The following is an 18,865-nucleotide window of genomic DNA, read 5'->3' on the forward strand; positions in this document are numbered from 1 at the left end:
CTGTGAGAAGCCTACTGGCGACCGGCACATAGAAAGCATCCCCCGAAGCTGTCTCAGTTCCCTGTTGCGTCTCTTTCATGCCCTGCAAAACCCCGCACAGCACTGCAACCCAGAATACATTCAATAAATGTTTGATTAACTGATCAGTAGCATAAAGCAAACCAATAATCAGAGGGTCATTATACAAAGTAACTGTATGTGGTCAAAATGTATTGATCTGTTTTTCAATTATAGACTCAAGGCTGATGTCTACGAAGGAAAAACAATCTATTTTAACTAAAGAAGTTCAGCCAAGCAGAAGTTCCAGCGTGAGTGTCCCCGATAGAAATGCATCACCCGCCTCCCCACCCCTTCCATTCTGAAGGGCTTCTACATTTCTGCTTCACAGAAAGTTGACTTCATGCACTAAATGAAGTACAATCCTTGCAACTTCTTTTTGTTGTTGTTGCATTTATTTTCAGATAGAGTGGCAGGGAGAGAGGAAGAGAGAGAAACATCGACCTGAGAGAGACACATCGAGTGGCTGCCACCCACACAACCCCCAACCAGGGCCGGGGACAAACCGCAACCGAGGTATGTGCCCTTAGTGGAAACCGAACCCGGGTCTCTCTGGTCCACGGGACGACACTCTAACTGCTGAGCCAAACCGGCCAGGGCCCCTTGCGACTTCTTTAAACCAAGCTCAGAGCAGAATTACTCTATCAGAATTCTCAGTTCTAAGTTATTTAGAGGAAAACCTAATTACTGCGCTTCCCAGGCAGATTTTTGTCTTATATATGCAAATCTAGAATTAAGTTAGTCTTCTAGTAAGACCTTTCTTCCCCTACGAAGCTGGGGGGAAGGGCGTAGACAACCACGAACAGTAATGAGGTCATTCAACCAATCAAGCTGAGAGGAATATCCAGGCCCTACGAGCAAGAACATCCACACACCTCAGGCGATGCTGGACATGGTGGGACCCAGTGAGATGAGACCTGGAGCGAGACTCAGGTGTGTTCAGCAGGACCATTTTCCTTTGTGGCCTTTTGGTCTTACTGTCCTTTTCAGTTGCTTCTCACTGCTTTTTTGTTTATTTATTTGTTTCCCACTATTTGGTGTCTCTTGAGGACGATGTCTCTCGCTATTGCATTCCCTTTCCAGCTGATGTCTCACACTACTAAAACAATGGAAGTCCCCATACAGGCTTGGGACATTGCTTCAGTATGAATAGGAATAAGCCTAGAATTGTAATTTTACTTCATGATCATAATGCACACTCATGAGACTAATTGTCCCCATGCCTCCCAACTCCCTAGTAGTGAGTTAGGCACTAACTCTTTCAGGGTACCAGCTATAATTCAAAGCACTGCAGAGCTAGACAAGACCCTAAGAGGTCATCTAGCCCACACCCCTAACTCCACACAGGAGAGATGCTTGGCTACCAGTGAGTTCCATACCAGCCTCAATAGTTAAACATTCTTGATGTCAAAACACCATTTGTCAGTTTGTTCTAAGTCCCAAGATGCTTCTGCTGAGGCTGAAAGCAACTGGTCAATGTCTCTTTCTCAATACACATAATGATGGAAGTAATCTCGAATTCTCTTCCTAAGTTAACTCAAATCCTTTAACTTTTTCTTAAAGGGCTTAGTGATCACCCCTTTAAATATGTTAATAATCTTTATTATAGTCTCTGGGATTTTCACAATTATTTCCACCTAATTCGAACATGGTGGTGTCAAGTATCAATTAGGAGTGGAGAAGTACTCCCTGCCCTTGGACTGCATTCCCATAGAACACAGCCTGGTACCCTGCTCCCTTAAGACACAGCACAGTAGTCCTTGAGCTCGTGTTCCACTAGGACTTCCAGATCCATCTCAGCTATGATGACGCCTTGCCACGTGACCACTAACAGCACAGTCAACATAATTAAATCTATCAGGTCAGTGCTAAACCTTTGATGACCACTGTTATCACCTCCCAACAAAGCATTTCCTGCCCTTGTACTGGTGTACAGGTCAGGTAGCCAAGGGACTGTACTGCTCACACCAGGTTTATGTAACAGGAACAAAATAGGATTTTCTAACCTTTGGTCTGAAGGATCTTTCTCCTTATAGTCTATGCCTAAAAAATGACACTTGGACAACTCATAAGGACATGATCACAGAGTGGAGCTTGGAGCAATGGAGTAGACATACAGCATCCTGATCCCAACCGCTCCCCTTTTCAGGAAACTTGGAGGTAACTTGGGGAACTTAGCAATACGCTCCAATCCAAGGTACCGAGATCTGAACCTCTCCAAACGTTGAGCATCCTCTAGTAACGGCTAGAGGATATTTCTGATAAATTCGGCATGCCTGCTGCCACCTGGCACAACTAGCTCATGGGCCACCCTTCAGGATCACCCATATCCACTTTGTAAGGAAGTTTCAATTCACTATCAACTCAGTAGTAGGTCTGGCATCAGGAATCTTGTCCACCACCCAAGGAGGAAAATCGTTTCTTATTGGTTCTTTTGGGATACGAGGTAAGGAGTTAGGGGCAGTCCCGATTCTCAATATGCACACAAGCACCTGAGTTCTTAGGAAGAAATACATCTCAACAACATCCTCAACACCCACGCCGTAACCAACCATTCAGAGAGCCACGGCCCCCGCCAGTCACCAGAGACCAGGTCTATAACAGCAACCCTCCAGACTGGGCTCCCCTGACGTCCTTTATCATTGTCACACAGATGAATTCCATGGCATTCACTTAGCCCATAGGAGCCATTCGCATAAACTCAACTACTTTAAAGTTGGCCTTGTTTCATACGTAAATTGCTGGAGATGAATATTAGTCATCATGTCCTCAGAGAGTTACTGTTACCTATGGCGAGTGCAGACTAGCTGGATTATTTATAGATTCTTGGGGTAAGCAGTGTGCTATTGTCGTTTGGACTCAGCACCCAAACTAGAAAATCAAATTGCTTTCTAAAATTTTGTGTTGGTCACATAACCAATGGACATGGACAACAAAACTGGGGACAGGGTAGGGGAGGATGGGGAGAAGGGAATCAATGGGGAAAAAAGGAGAAACATCTGTAACAAAAATAAATGATTAAATATTAAAAAATAAAAATAAATAAAATTTTGTGGTGGAACTTTCTGGCTCTGAAATAGTGTTTGCAATATGGGCTTCAATGCAACTGATGTTCCTGATCATGAAACGCACTTCAGGGCCTCCACTTGGTGATGTGAAATTCTTCTTTCCTTAGTCCCAAGGCTTAGAAAATGCTTTAAATGTTACCACCCCCACCTCCAACTTATCAGTCCAATACTATTTCTAAATCAGGGATCACCAAACTATGGCCCTGGGGCCAGCAGCCTACTTTTGTCCATAAAGTGTTATTGGAACACAGGGCCATGCCCACTCATGCATATACTGTCAATGTCTAGCTACTTCCACGCCAAGACCCCAGACCTGAGTCGTTTCAACAGTTGTCTGGCTCTCAAAGCCTGAGGTACTGAGTTTGGGTCTTTAGAGAAAGAGTTGGCAGACCTCTTTGTAAATCATAAGGAAAATAAACTGCTTATTCAGAATAACCTCCTCCCTACCCCAACAAAAGAAAACAACCTTGACCCAAGCTAGTCTGCATAAAATGTGGTCTGATTCTCTTAGTGTCCTCTGAAATAAGATGCATATAAGGCATACCACACTAAAGGACAAATGTAAAAAATAAAAATAAAATGTTCTGAGGAATGAATCGAGTTTCCTTTGGAGAAGATGGAAGTTCCAGAGATGGATGGTGGTGGTGCTGGTTGTACAATGTGAATATACTTAACGCCGCTGAACTGTACATTTAAACATGGTCACGATGATAAATTTTATGTAATGAATATTTTTACACCACACATGTTTTTAAAGACTAAGAAGGGCATATTGAGGGAAGAAAGTCCTTTTTATCGCTAGGGAAACTTAGAGAGTCCATAATGAATGTCAAAATGTGACGATCATTCTAGAAGCTAGGGCACACTCGGAGCAGCCTCACGAGGCCATGGTCATCTCCAGCTGACCCCACGCTGGCAGCGCTCGGGGGGCAAGCCCTGGCCTGAAAGGCTGCTCTGGCTCCGTGTGACCCAGGGACCCATCAGGGAGGAGGGCCCACCTCCACACGCGAGAAGCTATCCTCGGGGGCTGGCTCACGGCGGACCGACTGGCAGCCTGGGGAGGCGCACCAAGAGCACCTCTCAGGGAGTGGAAACACGGACCCCAGCACTTTCCAAGCACACACTGAACCCTGCTTTCTTCTGCAAAACTGTTCTCGGCCCTGCTGAGGCAGCAGCACGGGACAGGTGTGCGTGCCGGGCTCTCCATACATCTATGTGGACCGTGGAGAGGGTGGCACTGGCCATGGGGACAGTGGGCTGGGGACAGCAACTCTGGACTCGAAGCAGATGCTGGCACCAACCCTGGACGTTGTTCCCTGTCAGCCAAACCAGTGCCGACCACTGCTCCAGGCTGCTTCTGAATAAAACAATAGGGTTCCACAAATTCCAGGCAAGCAAGTGGGCAGAACCCTCCCAGGGGTCTCAACAGGACAGTGTGAAAGCCACACTCGTGTAGGACGAGGCTGGTAGTGTACCGTGCAGTTGCTAGAGGAGCCTTGGAGACAGACCTCTATTGAACCGACACTTACAAACTTGGTACTGGCTCTAGACTGTGCAAAGCTTTATCACACTTCTACACGTTATAACTTGTGGGAGTTGGCTGGGGAATGCATTATTATTATAATTATTAGCAATTTTAGAACAGTCATTTTCTATCAGAAAACCTTACAGTAAAGCGCTACAAATGACCCAAAGCCACTCTTCCGATCTCGCCCTTGAGGACTGGCCCCGAATGAGAACCTGAACGGGCTGGCAGGACACTGGTGCCCATCCACTCTCCCCTTTCAAAGGCAAAAGAGATGATCAGGCCCAGAACTATTTCAGCAACACTGTCACTCAAGGGCTTTTGCTGACAAGAATGCCCGGCACGAGACTGTACATGTATTAATATGACTGCTCAGAGTGGATGGAACCCGAGAGCATGGCCGCATGAAAGACCGGCCGTAAAATCAGTGCCCCAGCCAGCCAACCCGGCTCCTTCATTAGGCCCAGGCACAATGCTGAACTACATTGCAGAGGTCCTAACAGTCACTTCCACTAACACGGCCATAAAAGGACATGTTACAACACGCCTTTCTCCTGTACCCCCACCAGCAACTGAATCCGAGGGCTCCATCATTCGGGCTGGCCTTCCTTGCCCTTGGGGACACTGGAATCTCAGGTCCCTGAACCCAGAAGGTTCCCTCTGCAAACTTCCTCCAGGAGCTGTTAGTTAGGTGACCAAATGAATGTCATCTCGGCGGATGCTTATTTTTTGTTTGTTTTTTCTCTTCCTTCACTGCATTATTTTAAACAAAGCTGTCTGTGTTTGAATCTGTTAAACTCGCAGCGACACATTTAATCACTAGATGGGATTCCTTTCAGAACTAGGCCTTGTCAGGCATGATAACCAGGAGGCAGGCTGCTTCCTGACGTTCAGATAAATGGTGCTTGCCTGGGTGAGGGAGAGGGATTTTGGGGAGGGGAGGGGGAGCAGAGAAACTGCTGATAGCCTCTGTGGCTAATTTATTTCAGTCAAGACTTAACACTCATTGAATATCACCAACACTTTTGATAGACTTTGGAAGAAAGAAAAAGAACTGATCACTCCTCACTTACCACATCCAACTCGCAGAAATAAAGATACCTAAAGCACATACACCAATGGCTCTTTTAAAGCCTGAGAGAGCAGAGGTGATCTTTATTTTCTTATTAAAAATGTGGAGTGTTTTTCCTTAGAGTTAATATGCAGTCTTTATTTTACATTAAGGACTCTTTTGACTTCATGTCTTCACAAAATCGCTTTTCACTTCGGAAGCAGAAGGGACTTTAAATAAAAATACTGTGCCACATCAGCATGTTCTTTTAAATACTGAAATTAATAAAATAGTTAACTCTTTGTTTTTTCCATCAGTTTGTTTGCAGTTATTTCTATTGCAGAGCAATTCCAGTCTGACCTGGGTCCTTTCTCACAGACATTTAAAGAAAATGTAATGGAGGATTTTGAAAAGAAAAAGAAAAATCTTCTTATTGCACAAACTTAGGCCATTCCCGAGACTTCTCTGAGCTGAGCTGAGCAGAGTTGCACTGGAGGCTTTTCCACAAAATCCAGGCTCCTGTGTTGGCTGAAACACACGCAGGAGGGGCCGGGCAAGGGGAGAGGAGGAGGAGGAGGAGGAGGAGGAGGTGAGGAGAAGGGGGGAGGAGGAGGAGCAAATCATCGTGCCTTCTGTTCACCTTCTTCGGAAACGGCTTGCTTGAAGGGTGCTGGCGTCCCCGGATCACAGAGTGGACTGCAGAGGGAAAGGCAACGAAAGATAAAACAAAAAACAACAGCACAGGACAACTACCTAAAAAGGAAAGAATAAAATTAAGGGGTTGGTGGAAATGAAATGAGTTTTTCAAAAAAACAAAAGAAAGAAAAAACAACCAACTAGTGGCACACCAATGAGGCCATGGTGTTGTACAACGAGAATCAGACTGTCTCCCGTGCCTTGGACACCAGCAGCACGACATCAGCCAGGAATAGGGCAGGTCTGTGCTCCTGGGCAACGGGATGACACAAGACACAGAGAGGGCTCAGCTGGACTTCTAATTCCTAGGTGGCACAGTAGGCAAAACTGGGTGTTAGCAAAATCTTTTTTTCCTCCTCCGCTTGGAAACCAAACAAACTACATCTTCTCACTGTGGAAATACCCCAGAAGGACCATTATGATGCAATCTCTTCCTGTCACCTAAGTAGAAATGAGTAGTCCTATGGTATAGGACCAGCTGCAGTCACAGAAAACCCCAACCAATGCCCCATGTGGCCCCAGGCCAAAAGGACACTGCTTCATGCACCGCCCTCGCCAAAAACTATGCTCCAGGTGACGCCAGGGAGTCTGAATTACTTGGAGACAGAGCCAAGTCAAGAGATCCACTCCAGTCCTCAACTAGCCCAGAGATTCTAAGTGTCAGACTTGGAACCTGGTGGGTCCTTTAGTCTGGATGGGAACATCAGGCATGGGTTTTGCTTCTGAAATGAAATCTAAGTTATTTTAGTCTTCAGAATGGAGTAGTCGGCACAAAAGAGCAAGCAAGAAAACCAAGAACTATCACACTGCACCCCAGAAGCAGTTCCTAAGGGCAGAGATGGGTGCCCCTAACAGTGCCCAGCTCACACGGCACTGAGAGAGCGAGGAAAGGAAGACGGGCTCGGCAGGAACAAAGCCCAGCCAAAGGAACTACAGTCCAAGTCAAATACGCAGCTCAGCCTCTCCAAGCGGAAACTCCCCACCCCCATCCTCCTAGTGCCCAAGATATCACTCCTCACTGCTCAGGTGTGCAGGGCCGATGGATGGGCTTCCAACGCCGAGACTCGCCCGGTTTCCACCCACCACCTAGCCCTCCCTTCACACCTGCCCGTGCCCTGCCCCCATCCCATCCCACCCCACTGTCTCACTGCACAGATCTGCTTGTTCGGTCTCCCTCCCCAGGTTCCCGTCTCTTCCTTAGTATCCATCTCTTTGCTGGTCCACCTGCCTCCAGCCCCCTCACTCCTGTGATAAAACCGGTTGTCCTTTCTCCAGACCTTCCAGAGTACCTGCCAAGTGTTCTCTTGTTGGGCATCCAGTGAGAATTCCACCCCCTGCAAGGAGTCTTTCTGACCCTCTCCCAATGCCGAGCCCCAGATGTCTTTCCGTGAGTCTGTCTAATAACCATACACCATGCCCTTTCCACTTCCTCACATTTCCACCGCTGACGCGCCAGTCCCTCGTAGCGCCAGCACACAGGTATGCACACTTTTCTTCTTTTGCCCACTTAGGCCACCTAGAAAAGAGCTGGTTGGTTCCCAGCTTTGGGCTCCTAATACCCATTTTCTCATTCATCTCTGGCGGAGCCACCGGCAGGCCGCTGGAGATGTCCCGCATGTTCCCGGCCATCTGCTGGCAGTCCCTTTTAAGGGGGCTGACTTCCCACCTCCCACACATCTTCAGCTTTCCCCTCACCCCCATCTTTACATCCTCACTCTCTCTCGTCAGCCCCGCCACTTCACGGCCTCCTGGATCTCACCCACCCCTCTGCTTGACCGATAGATGCTGTGTCCAGACAGGAAGGACTTTCCCAACCTTTCTGTCGGCAATATTTACTGAGCATCCGTTATCTGTGGAGTGAGACACTAAATCCTCCCACTAATTAGCTCAGAAACACTGCTCGCTTCTCAGTTTATTTCATTAAATAGTCATGGCACATAGCTGTCGGGCACTGTCCGAGGGACATGACATCATCTTCGCCCTCAAGGAACACACCATCTGCTTGACGAGAAAGACTGCAAGCCAAAAAGCACCAAACTGGCGGCATGAACAAAATGCTACAGAACAATACTCGGGAATGTTTTCACATTGTGCTTTTTGCCATTTTACAGAATTCGGGTTGCAATCCCCAGCCCTACCTTTTGTTAGGCTCTACCTCTGTTCTCTCTGACAAGAGATATTTTTGCCTACAGATTAAACAGCAACAGTCAATCTAGAACTCTTTGTTGGTCTGGATAGCTTCCTCTAAGAAAATCTCCCTGACCACTTTGATCCACAGCAGAAATAATCACATTGTCAGCCCATGACACGTTTTTAACTACTTGTGAAAATCTAGTCTTCCCAACTAGATTGCAAATACATCTACTGGACAGTTAATCCACTGGCCCCATGTTTAATTTCATCCCATCCTTCACCGGGCTGAGCCGTCCTATACAGGCTACTGTTACCCAGTCCCTCGTAGCCAAATAAACAAGGTATATGTGAAGGAAACTATCATCATCCAAGGTCTATAAACATAGTAGTCTGAACCTGAGCTGAAAGGCCAAATATCTGAGCCACAGCCACGGGATAAACTAATCATATCCCCCCTGATATGATGCACTGGGAAGGACGCAATTCATTTCTGTAGGATTCTTACCAAAACTGCATAACCTGATTTTAATCAATAGTAAACAGCACACAAAGCTAACGTGAAGGACTTTCTATGGAATGACCAGCCAGTACTCTTCAAAAGTATCAGTTATACCAGGAAAGACTGTGGAACTAACTACTTTAGATTCAAGGACTTTAAGAGGACATAACAACTAAAAAGAACAGGTGATCCTGCACCAGAAAAAGGACATAGTGAGACAGCCGGCAGAACTGCCTCAGCGTAGGCTGTAGAACCGCGTGAGTGTTCATTTCCTCCCTGTGACCACTGTGCTGTGCTTATTTGAAGAATCTAGGTGAACAGTCTATGGGAATTCTTTGTATTATGTGTATAAATCTGAATTTATTTAGAAGTTTTTAAAAAGTTTAAGTCTTACTCATCGGTCGAGGGCCAGTATTGAGACACTGTGAACACCTATTTGCCAATGCTTTTTAGCTAATAATTCAGTTCTGACAGGGATCTTCTATCCTTCTCAGCTATTTTGTAGATCAATCGAGCAGAATGATTTTTCCTATACTGTTATTTTGACTAAGCGGTCAGAAATCACTTTTATTAAGTACAACATAATTCAATGTGTTAGTGGTACAAGCACTTAGGCACGTGACCAAATCGCGGCCTGAAGTATTTCTTCATCCCCTGCCACCTCACCACTCCTACCCTCACCGTCACCCGCGTCACCACCAAACAGGGACCGCTGAGAAAGCCCACCCCTAGCTCTCTGCAAGTGGCTATGAGGACCTGCATACTGCTATCCCTTAGCAGGATTCTAATGTGATTAGAGGTTGGGTTTAGATGTGCTTTGTTTTTATAGCATCAAATACTTCCTCTCAATCCAATGAAGTCTTGAATGAAAGATCTCAAAGCCCTTGACTGATATACTCGAGAAATCGTCCAAATGCGACTGGTGGAAAGTCAGCGTAGACTGAGGAGAGAGTATTAGAAGACCCAGGCTCCACGCACCCTGGAACTTCAGACCCATCATCTAACCTGATCAAATCTCATTTCCTCATCACTGAAATGAGAACAAATAACATCTCTCCTAACTCAGGACTGTTTTAAGAATCATCATGAAAGAATGTTGGTCATACATTGTGATAGGGCAAGAAATGTCCCTACCCTAGGAACTGAGCAGAAACGCATAGTGACAAACTCACGCAGAGTTTGAGACCCAACTCAGAACTTTTCATTTCTCCTCTAGGTTTCTATTCACTAGATTAAAAATGCCTCACTCAGGAAGTACACTAGAAACATCACATCCAAAGGTAAAGAAAATCCCCTGTGGAAAAGTGCCTAATGCATGAGCCTGCTCCAACTTTAAGTAGAAGTTCAGGATCATATTCATCAGATGTAACAGGAGGCATATTGGGATAATATTAATTACTTTTACTCCGCCATGAAGTGAGAACCTCCAAGCGGCCTTTAGTTCTCTCCTCAAGTAATGATCTTGTGTTCCCTCAAGTGCTATGTAAAGGCAGTATCGGGCTGCAGCCCATTAGATGCATAGAGAGATGCAGAGTAAGCAGGAAGACTTAAAGGGATACTATTGATGTGAACATCCTATTTTTATTAAATCCTTCTCTCTGAAACACCAGCAGCAAATTGCATTACTGGCTTTAAAGTACCTTTAAAAAATGAAATGCATATTTCTCACTCCCAGTGTTACGGTGATTAGAGGGTCTGATCTCTACGTGGTCTCGCTAACAGAAATAAAGGATTAGATTGCTCTAAGTAGGAAAAAACATCAGACAGACAAAACAATAATCACCTTTTTCATCAACAGTTCCCCCCAGGGGACATGAATGTTGTAACAAGTTTAGAAAGTTCTATAGATTATATTCTCCTTTCTTTGGGCTAGGACTCAGAAAATTAGATGACATTTCTGAAACATCTTGGGCGGATGCTTTCCTGAGCTGAGGACAAAGGAAGCTAGTTAAATCATTTTCATCGTGATGACTCTAATTTCTTTTATGTTAAATCTGGAGTAGTGATACATTTTTAACGAAAGCAACAACAAGACAATGGATGTGTTGACTGCTCACACAGCTGCTGCAATTCCAGAGGTAAAAAAGAGAGAGAGACCTTTGTTCCCAGCAGGCATCAGGAGGGAATGTCTAAAAATGATGGTTCAAGTGTTGAACCCTCTATAACATTCTGTACAGAATTTTAATTAGAATTTTCTTTTGGGGGAACTAATTGCTTCCTCTTCTAATCCTTTGATAACATTACCACTTAAAGCTATATTCATTACAAACACCCTTTTCTTCAACTGGACCTGAGGAAAATCAAGGGAGATATATACACATATATCTTCCCCCCTTTGACCAAGTATTGGTTGAAAGTGCAGCCATAACTGTAGCCAAAGGAGGTATTATGTGTCCAGAAAAATCTCAAGCCAAAGTACTGAAGCAACAGTAGTAGCTGCTGGACAGGACTCTAAAGGAAAGTGTGGAGAGATTCAACCAGTGAGTGCGAGTTGGAGGTCAAGTTCTCCTAGAAGAGGGAGGCACCAAAGTAGTTCTAGATGACAAGGACTAGTTCTTATTTAGAGATGGTGACATTCTTGTAAAGTATGTAAACAGAAACAAATCACTATTGAAATGGCATCCACTGAAGTTCTGAAATCTTTCATCATATCATTCCCATGCCTCTCTTTTATAATAAACTAATAATATCTAAACTGAAAATAAATCATTTTGTGGTCCTATACGTGCTATAGATATGGGAATATCATAACATATTCCTGTATTCCGTGTGCAGGAACGTGCAAGGGTCGCCCAGAACAGAGGTGGAAATGAAGACCATAGGCAGTCCTGGGGTCAGGTTGATGGAAATCAAAACGTGACTTTGTATCAGCCATGAGGCCGGCCTTCGGTACATTTCTTAAGCTTATTACCAAGCCTCAGTTTCCTTATCTGTAAACTGGGGATAATCAACACCTCATAGGGCAGTCACGAGGATTAAATCAACTGTTCCAGGGAAAGGACTCAGAACAATGTCTGGCACATACATGTTGGCCACTGTTACGTAGAGAAAGGGGACAGAGATATAGCACCAACTGTCAGGGCGAGGACAGAAGAGCCGGCGTTGTCCTCCTATGCCTCCTCTGAGCTCCCTTCTCTCACCGGGACACATCTGCCCCAGAGCAATGTCCACGCTGCTCTCTCAAACTTCACTCACTTACTCTCCCTGAGTGGATCTTTCTCAACTGGAAAGTGACAGGTTCGAACCTGATGGTCTTTACAGTTCCTTCCGTTCTTTCTCGGTCTTTGTGAATTCTGGCCTGTGTACTAGGAGCAGGTGAGCAGTGCTCGGGTTGGCTGCACAGCTGAGGGGCGGGGCATCCCCACCCAGCAGAAGGAAAGGAAGAGCAAGTGGCACCAGTAAGAACTAAACACAACACTAGCCATCCTCAGATAAATCTTCCTCTGGGAGTTCACTTGTTTCAACAATTCTTCATTCTTCGTTCCCTTCAGAACCCCAAGTTAGACTCTGAAATTAGGTAGGTTTTCATCAACTGTTTCAATTATGTGAATTTAACTTTATTTTTTTTCAAATTCAAAGGCAGGCTGTCATGGAGAATTTCAGGACTACAAACAACTTAGATTTCAAATGAGAGTATACATTGGTCAGACATGTTTTTATTAACATGGAAGCTCACATTTCATCAGTGAGAAGAAGCCATAATGCCATGAATCCAATATCTGAGTCAAAGTAACAGAAAAGATGAAATACAGAGGCGTATCCCCTTAGCAGAAACCAACTCGGACCAACTAGGCTGGCTTTCCACATGCGCATGCAGGGACAAAGTCAGAGGTTTGTACCGTATTTCCCGGGAACAGGGCCACATGATGATTAGGCAGAACATCCCCAAAGTGGGTGAGGTTGTCACTTTCATTCTCTCACAACTGAGAACAAATGCCCAGGTGAGCACTTACATATTTGAAGCAGGAGAGAGGTAGACGGCCTGCTGTCTCAGGCTACCAGAGAGGCACAAAGAGCCCATGTGTGGGTTTCTTTGCTTGGTCCTTGCTTTCACTTGGTTGGTTTGTAATTTTATCGAGAGATCTAATTCAAAGGGGTCTGTGAAGGTTGGATTGTCAAAACAGATCTTCCCAGACACTTAAAAGCAGCCTGCTGTCTGGATGGCCTCTCACCTCCCCATCCCAGCCAACTGACAGTGTCCATATCTCGGGACCCGTGCTCTCATGGGGGACAAAGAACTGACCACACTTAGCGGGAGTTCAGACTCTTCAGGTCAGCTCAGTTGAGAGTTGTGCCTAATCAGAGACCTGCTTTAATTTGAACACATTCCCTTAGCTGTTGAATTGGTACCTGGAGCACGAAATACCAGTCCAAACATGCAGTCCCCTGTGGCCACGCCCCTCGTTCCTACCCACGTCCAGCAGCCGACTCCCAAGTCACTGGCCTAAACGCCCCCTCCAGGTGTAGCCAAGGGAGGCAGTTAGCAAGCACTTCCCCAGCCATTTTCTCTTATACTTCGGCCAGAAGCCAGAAGCCCCCCATTCTCCACACAGAGCCCCAAGCAAGCTTCAGTCCTCACACTAGGCCCAGGCGGGTGCATGCACATACAGTGGCAGAGGGCTGGGTGGAAGGCTCTCCAGGAGCCTCTTCCACACTAATAAGGGGGTCCAACCCCAGAAAAACAAAAGACAAGGTTGGGGGGAGGGAGTAAGGGGAAAATACCACTGTGATGGTTTTGCCCTCACGGTAAGACAGTCAGCCAAGACATACCTTCTGACTAGGCCCGCACAGCTGTTCACTCTTGGGGCTGCTGACAAGGTGGATGGTCTTCTCCATCGCTCCAGGGCCTTGAGCAAGTGTGGCTTTGGTTTATTTCAGGAGATGCTATTGGAAACATAAAACAAAGTGCCTGGAGGGCACTATAAAAATAGAAGAAATACGGGAAGGCTTGATCATCCAACGGGAATTTAAACGTTTGTAAAGAGGGGTGAGGGGGAGGGAAATATACTTCAAGGTGTCATCCCTTCTTCCGATGGCAGCCGCGGGTTGTTCTCACTGCCGAGTCCATGCCTTCCTGTTCGTGTTCCATTCCTGCATTTGGAAATCGCTCTTCACCAGGAGGAAAGTGAGGAAAAACCAGCAACCACGACAGCGGCTCTGCTTATGGAGAGGAGGGGCCCCGAGGTGCTGCTGGGGGCCGGCTGCTGGAGGGAGCCGCACACAGCAGCCCCGCACTTCTCCGAAACTGCTGACATTTTCTCGCAAGCGCAAGCGGGGAGGAGGATGGAAAGGTCAGGGATGAGAAACGGGGAGGGGCTGCCATGGGAGCCAGAAACTCCGTGGGGTACAGAAACTGCAATCATCTCCCACGAGGAATCCTCCTGCCTGGGTCTCCTGGAATCGCTCCTCCCCCCAACGCTTTCTTCTAAACAGGACAGTACTTCAGTTTCTCTGATTTCCCTTCATTCTCTCTCTCAAAAAAAAAGTCAGGTTCTAATAACAGTTAGAATATATAAATAATAATTTATTTAATGTAATTGGTTCTTTGTTTCCAAACCCAATATTCTTCCTCTGTTCATTTTGCCAATAAATAGGAAAACTGAGGAAATCAACTCTGCTCATGTCAAAAGAGCCCCTCCCCCCCAAAAGAGATAATTTGCCTAACTTCTCATTTCTCTGGCAAATAAATAGTACATCATGATGCCATCTCTCTGAAGGACACTTTGCTCTTTTGTTCTGTTTTGTTTCAGTAGTTTGTGCTTTGCTGTACATATTCGAAATAGAGGGAAAGGGGGACGGGATGCTGGGGGGTAAGAGGGAAAAGCAAGGATGAAGGGAAAACCTAAAGTTGTCTTTCATTAAAAAAAAAAATATATCAGAACCAGAACAATGACCAAAGTCAGAGGGTGATGGCTAACTGCCCAGAGAGTCTGTTCATGGGTTCAGCAACGGCCCTTTGTATCTGCTGTGGGCGAACCCCGGCCACTGCGGCGTCCTCGGCAGGAGGGAGGCTCTTCCAAATCGTCCTCATCAAAGCCATGGAAAGTTGAGGTGTCACTTTCTGACGTGGAACCGAATAAGTCCTCCGTGGTACGAGCTGCGGCCGCTGCCTCCTTCTCCTTCCTGCCTTCTCCTCCCAAATGAGCTGACATGTATGATGAATATATCAGCACATGGGTTAAGCAACAGACAGCATTATTAATATTCTTATTATATTATTTATTACAATGTTATTCTTCATAGCAAGATCATAAACCATTTCCACCAGAAGAGATTAACTGAGTGCATCACCTGGCGACAGAGATTTGGGGTAAAAGGACAAAGTCATCATTTCCAGGGAAAAGGATTCCTCCCTCCCTGAAAAGGCATCATCTCTACCATAATATATATGAGCACAGCTCCGAGTGAGAGTCACCCATGACGTTTGCATTTCCTCTTCTGTACGCGCGTAGCACACGCGCGCGCGCACACACACACACACTCACTCACTCACCCAACCCCACCCAGACGATGAGTTTACTTGGTGGATTTTAAGCCTGGTTGGTATTTCTTTGGTGTTTTCCATTGGTGTTTCTTTGCACAATGTTTGTCCTTCACTTTGACAGTCAGCTCTACAAAGGTATTACTGTCAGATAACCCGTTCAAGGTGGTTAAGCCTCCATCCATTTTATTTTGATTTTTACCTGTTTCTAATCCCATTCTTTCAGTACCCTTTCATTTCTGCCCTTACACCATGTAGTTCATTTGCACTGAAAGCAAAAAGAAGTTGAAAAGTCTGACAAGTGGTAGGTAAAAAGAGTTTCTCGTTTTCTTTAATCACGGGAGAACATCACTGTGATCTGCACCCACGCAGTATGCATACAAATACATGTGTGTGTGCATACACATGCTCGTGCGTGCACACACACACACACACACCAGCCACTAAACACGCCCAGGTTTTCAGTGCCCCAGAAAGTCCAGAGTTGTCAAATCTAACTCAGAGCACTAAGGAAGTGAAAAATAGGGGTTGTATCTTAAAATTTGTACAACTCGGGTTTAAACTATTTACATTCTCAATAGGCCCTAGGATGGCCCCCAAATAAGGTCATGATGTACCACTTATGGTGCCAGTATCAGGAACCTCCTTTTCTCCCAGGAAACAGAGGTAGTGGGGTGGATTGGAAGGGAAAGACAGCTCTTCCAAGCTCCACACCCTCCTTGGAGAGACTCTGGGGAGGCCCTGGAATAGTATTCATCCTGCCTTAACCAGCACATCCCATGAGCTAATGCCCCCTGTTCATGCCCAAGGTATCTATCCGCTATTTCAGGACAATCAAAGTCAGACCTTGACTAAATTATCCACCAAACTTAATCCTTGGCAAATGCACTGAGAACACCTAGGCTGGTATAAATGGTCTCCTGAGCCACAGAGCAGACAGATCCTGGGAAGGAAAGGCTGAGGAAAGGCTGTGAAGAGAAAGGCTTTGGACAGAAGAAAAAGACAACTGCCCACTGCTGGTCCCCGTGAGCAGAGTCCAGTCCTCGTCTTTTGTAGGGAAGGAAGGGAATCAGCATCTGAAATGAGGATTCTGAGGCTGCCCTCTCTAAGGCGTCCCACCGTGGTCCCTATCGTTCGGCCTAGAATGTCACACCAAGTGACTTTGCTTCTGATGGATTGTTCACTTTTAAAAACACTGAATTGTATTCCATTTTCCTTTTAAATATCTAAAACCCAGAGTCTACGATCGCACGGGCCCCCTTTTCTAAGCTGGCACCAGTAGAGTAGAAAGTTCAACACTGGGTGTCATGTCTGGAAAGTGAACGAACTGACAGAATTGCAGACTGGCCACCCCGTCAGGTCCTCGGGCGTTCAATGCTGAGAGCTGCGTGCAATGGAAACCAGCCCTTTTCAATGACTGATTCGCTACTCAATTCAGTCTCGAACCCTAAACAACCCAATAGCCAACTATTTTTTAAAAATAAAAGGACTAAAGCGAAGGTCTGTGGACAACGCAAAGAGCCGACTTGCTGCAGCAGACCCAGGTGTGGTCGTCTGGGTCCGGCTCCTGGACCTGGGCGCAGAGAGGACCCGGGGCAGACGTGGGAAGGGGCAGGGCCGCTCACTGCTGGGACCACCGCCCAGCGGAGCTGTACTTCACCTGCTGCAGTCAGTGACTGAGTCAGTATCTCTTTGGCCTAGTGATAACATAAAAAAGATGAAAAATAGGTGGTGCCAACCAACCACCACCAGCCAAAAGTAACGGTTTGTTTAGAACTGAAAAACAACCAACAGCTCGAACAAAACTTAAAAAGCTGAACTCATTTTAAGAATGAAAGAACAAGATCAAAGTCTTTTTTTTATTTTAGTGTTTGGGTAGGTTAAAGGTGAAAATTTCAAAACGTGCCGAGTCAGCTTCGGACGAGCCCTGGGAACGCCTGCCCTTTTCCTCCTTCCTCTCAGGGCCTCTTTCGGTTCCACATGAAAAACGGGATGAGTGGCCAATGGATGTGGTATTCACGCCACTCCCAGCTCGGGGGTCTCTGACGCCCAGTTCAAGACGTAGCGGCCTCCCGATATGCACGTTTCCACCTTCGTCCAGCATCCCCAGGCACTTCCACAGAACAGACACGGCTTTTGGTTACACGCACATCACCGATACCAGAGCGCGCTGCCTGTGCCTCCAGGTGTCCCCACACTATCTCACTGTCGTCCACAACACACACAAAGAAATATCCGCTTCGTGAGAAGGCCAAACACAAGTCCACAATGTCTGCTTTCCCTTTTCCCTGGATCCCAAGGCCTAATTTTTGTTTCTTAAGATTCAAAGAAGAAAAATATCCAATGACCTAAAAACTGCTCTCCACTTGAGATCACCACCACCACCTCCTCCACGCCACCCGTCACCCCCGAAGGCTGGCAGAGGAGTGCAGGTGCGGCGGGCCCTGGCCTAGGGCACGGGTGCAGGAAGGGGCCGCACTCACCGGAGCGTCCGCAGTCTGCGCAGGACACCAGCTCTTCGGGCCGCCCGCTCTTCTTGTTCATGGTAGAGCCCCCCAAGCAGAAGTCACAGTAGTTATTAGGAATGACTGTCCCGTCCGGTCCTTTCTGGGCTGTAAAAACATTTTATTTAAAAATCCAGTTTTAGGCTGAGATACATGTTCTACTGGCCCCTCTTCTCCCACAGTGTGGCAAAGTCTGCTCCAGGAAGAAAACAAAGTTTAGAACCTGAGGTTTTGTTACAACCAAGTGGTTAACTTGGGCTGTTTTCTTTTTGACCCTCCTCAGCTTAATAGTACCGATGTTTTGCAAGCCACCCAGAGTTCAGTGTGATCATCGCAGTATTTCCCAGTTCTGTGTTTTTGTAGAAACGAGCCTGCTTTCCTGATCGCATCCCTGGATGAGCGCAGCATCCAGAATGCCTCCTAGTCAAGCGAACCCTTCTCATCCCTGAACAACCGCTCTCGGGGCCAAGGCTCCAAATAGCAGATGGCAGTCATAAACAGTGGTGTGACTAGAGAGAGAGAACAGTCCATGCCTAGGCTTTGCCCTTGGGAAAGATGCTTTTGTTTGCCCTTGGGAAAGATGCTTTGTTCCCTGGAAAGGGAAACAAAGAAGCGTTCGTTGATGGGTGGTCATCGGCCAATGAAGATGCTCCTGGGGACTCTGATGAACACCTTGACAGGTAGACAGATGTTCACTCTTGTTCAGCTGCATCTCCCTAAAGTCCAGACTCACCGGTCATAGAAAGCATCTGGCACTAGTTAGCAGACCCCAAGTGCCCAGAATCAGACTGGATACTAAGCTGAGCCTCATGCCAGAGATGGATTGAACAGTGAGTAAGTGAGCATGTCTA

At 46.4% G+C, this 18,865-nt stretch overlaps 1 protein-coding gene across 10 annotated transcripts in view; it reads right to left on the reverse strand.

Moving 5' to 3' along the window:
• The window catches only part of DPF3 (double PHD fingers 3), a 256,139-nt gene that overhangs the window by 36,741 nt on the left and 200,533 nt on the right, over positions 1 to 18,865 (reverse strand). For 6 of the 10 annotated variants that reach the window (XM_036267829.1, XM_036267819.1, XM_036267810.1 and 3 more), the window contains one exon: positions 17,994 to 18,122. In XM_036267829.1, the coding sequence (XP_036123722.1) occupies positions 17,994 to 18,122 (129 nt within the window). Of the gene's footprint in view, positions 1 to 6,331; positions 6,398 to 13,799; positions 14,121 to 14,906; positions 15,175 to 17,993; positions 18,123 to 18,865 lie in introns of those variants that run through there. The other 4 variants (XM_036267863.1, XM_036267881.1, XM_036267873.1 and 1 more) reach the window with 4 other exon arrangements.

The sequence above is a fragment of the Molossus molossus genome, unplaced genomic scaffold (assembly GCF_014108415.1).
Source record: "Molossus molossus isolate mMolMol1 unplaced genomic scaffold, mMolMol1.p scaffold_m16_p_1, whole genome shotgun sequence".
Lineage (NCBI taxonomy): Eukaryota > Metazoa > Chordata > Mammalia > Chiroptera > Molossidae > Molossus > Molossus molossus.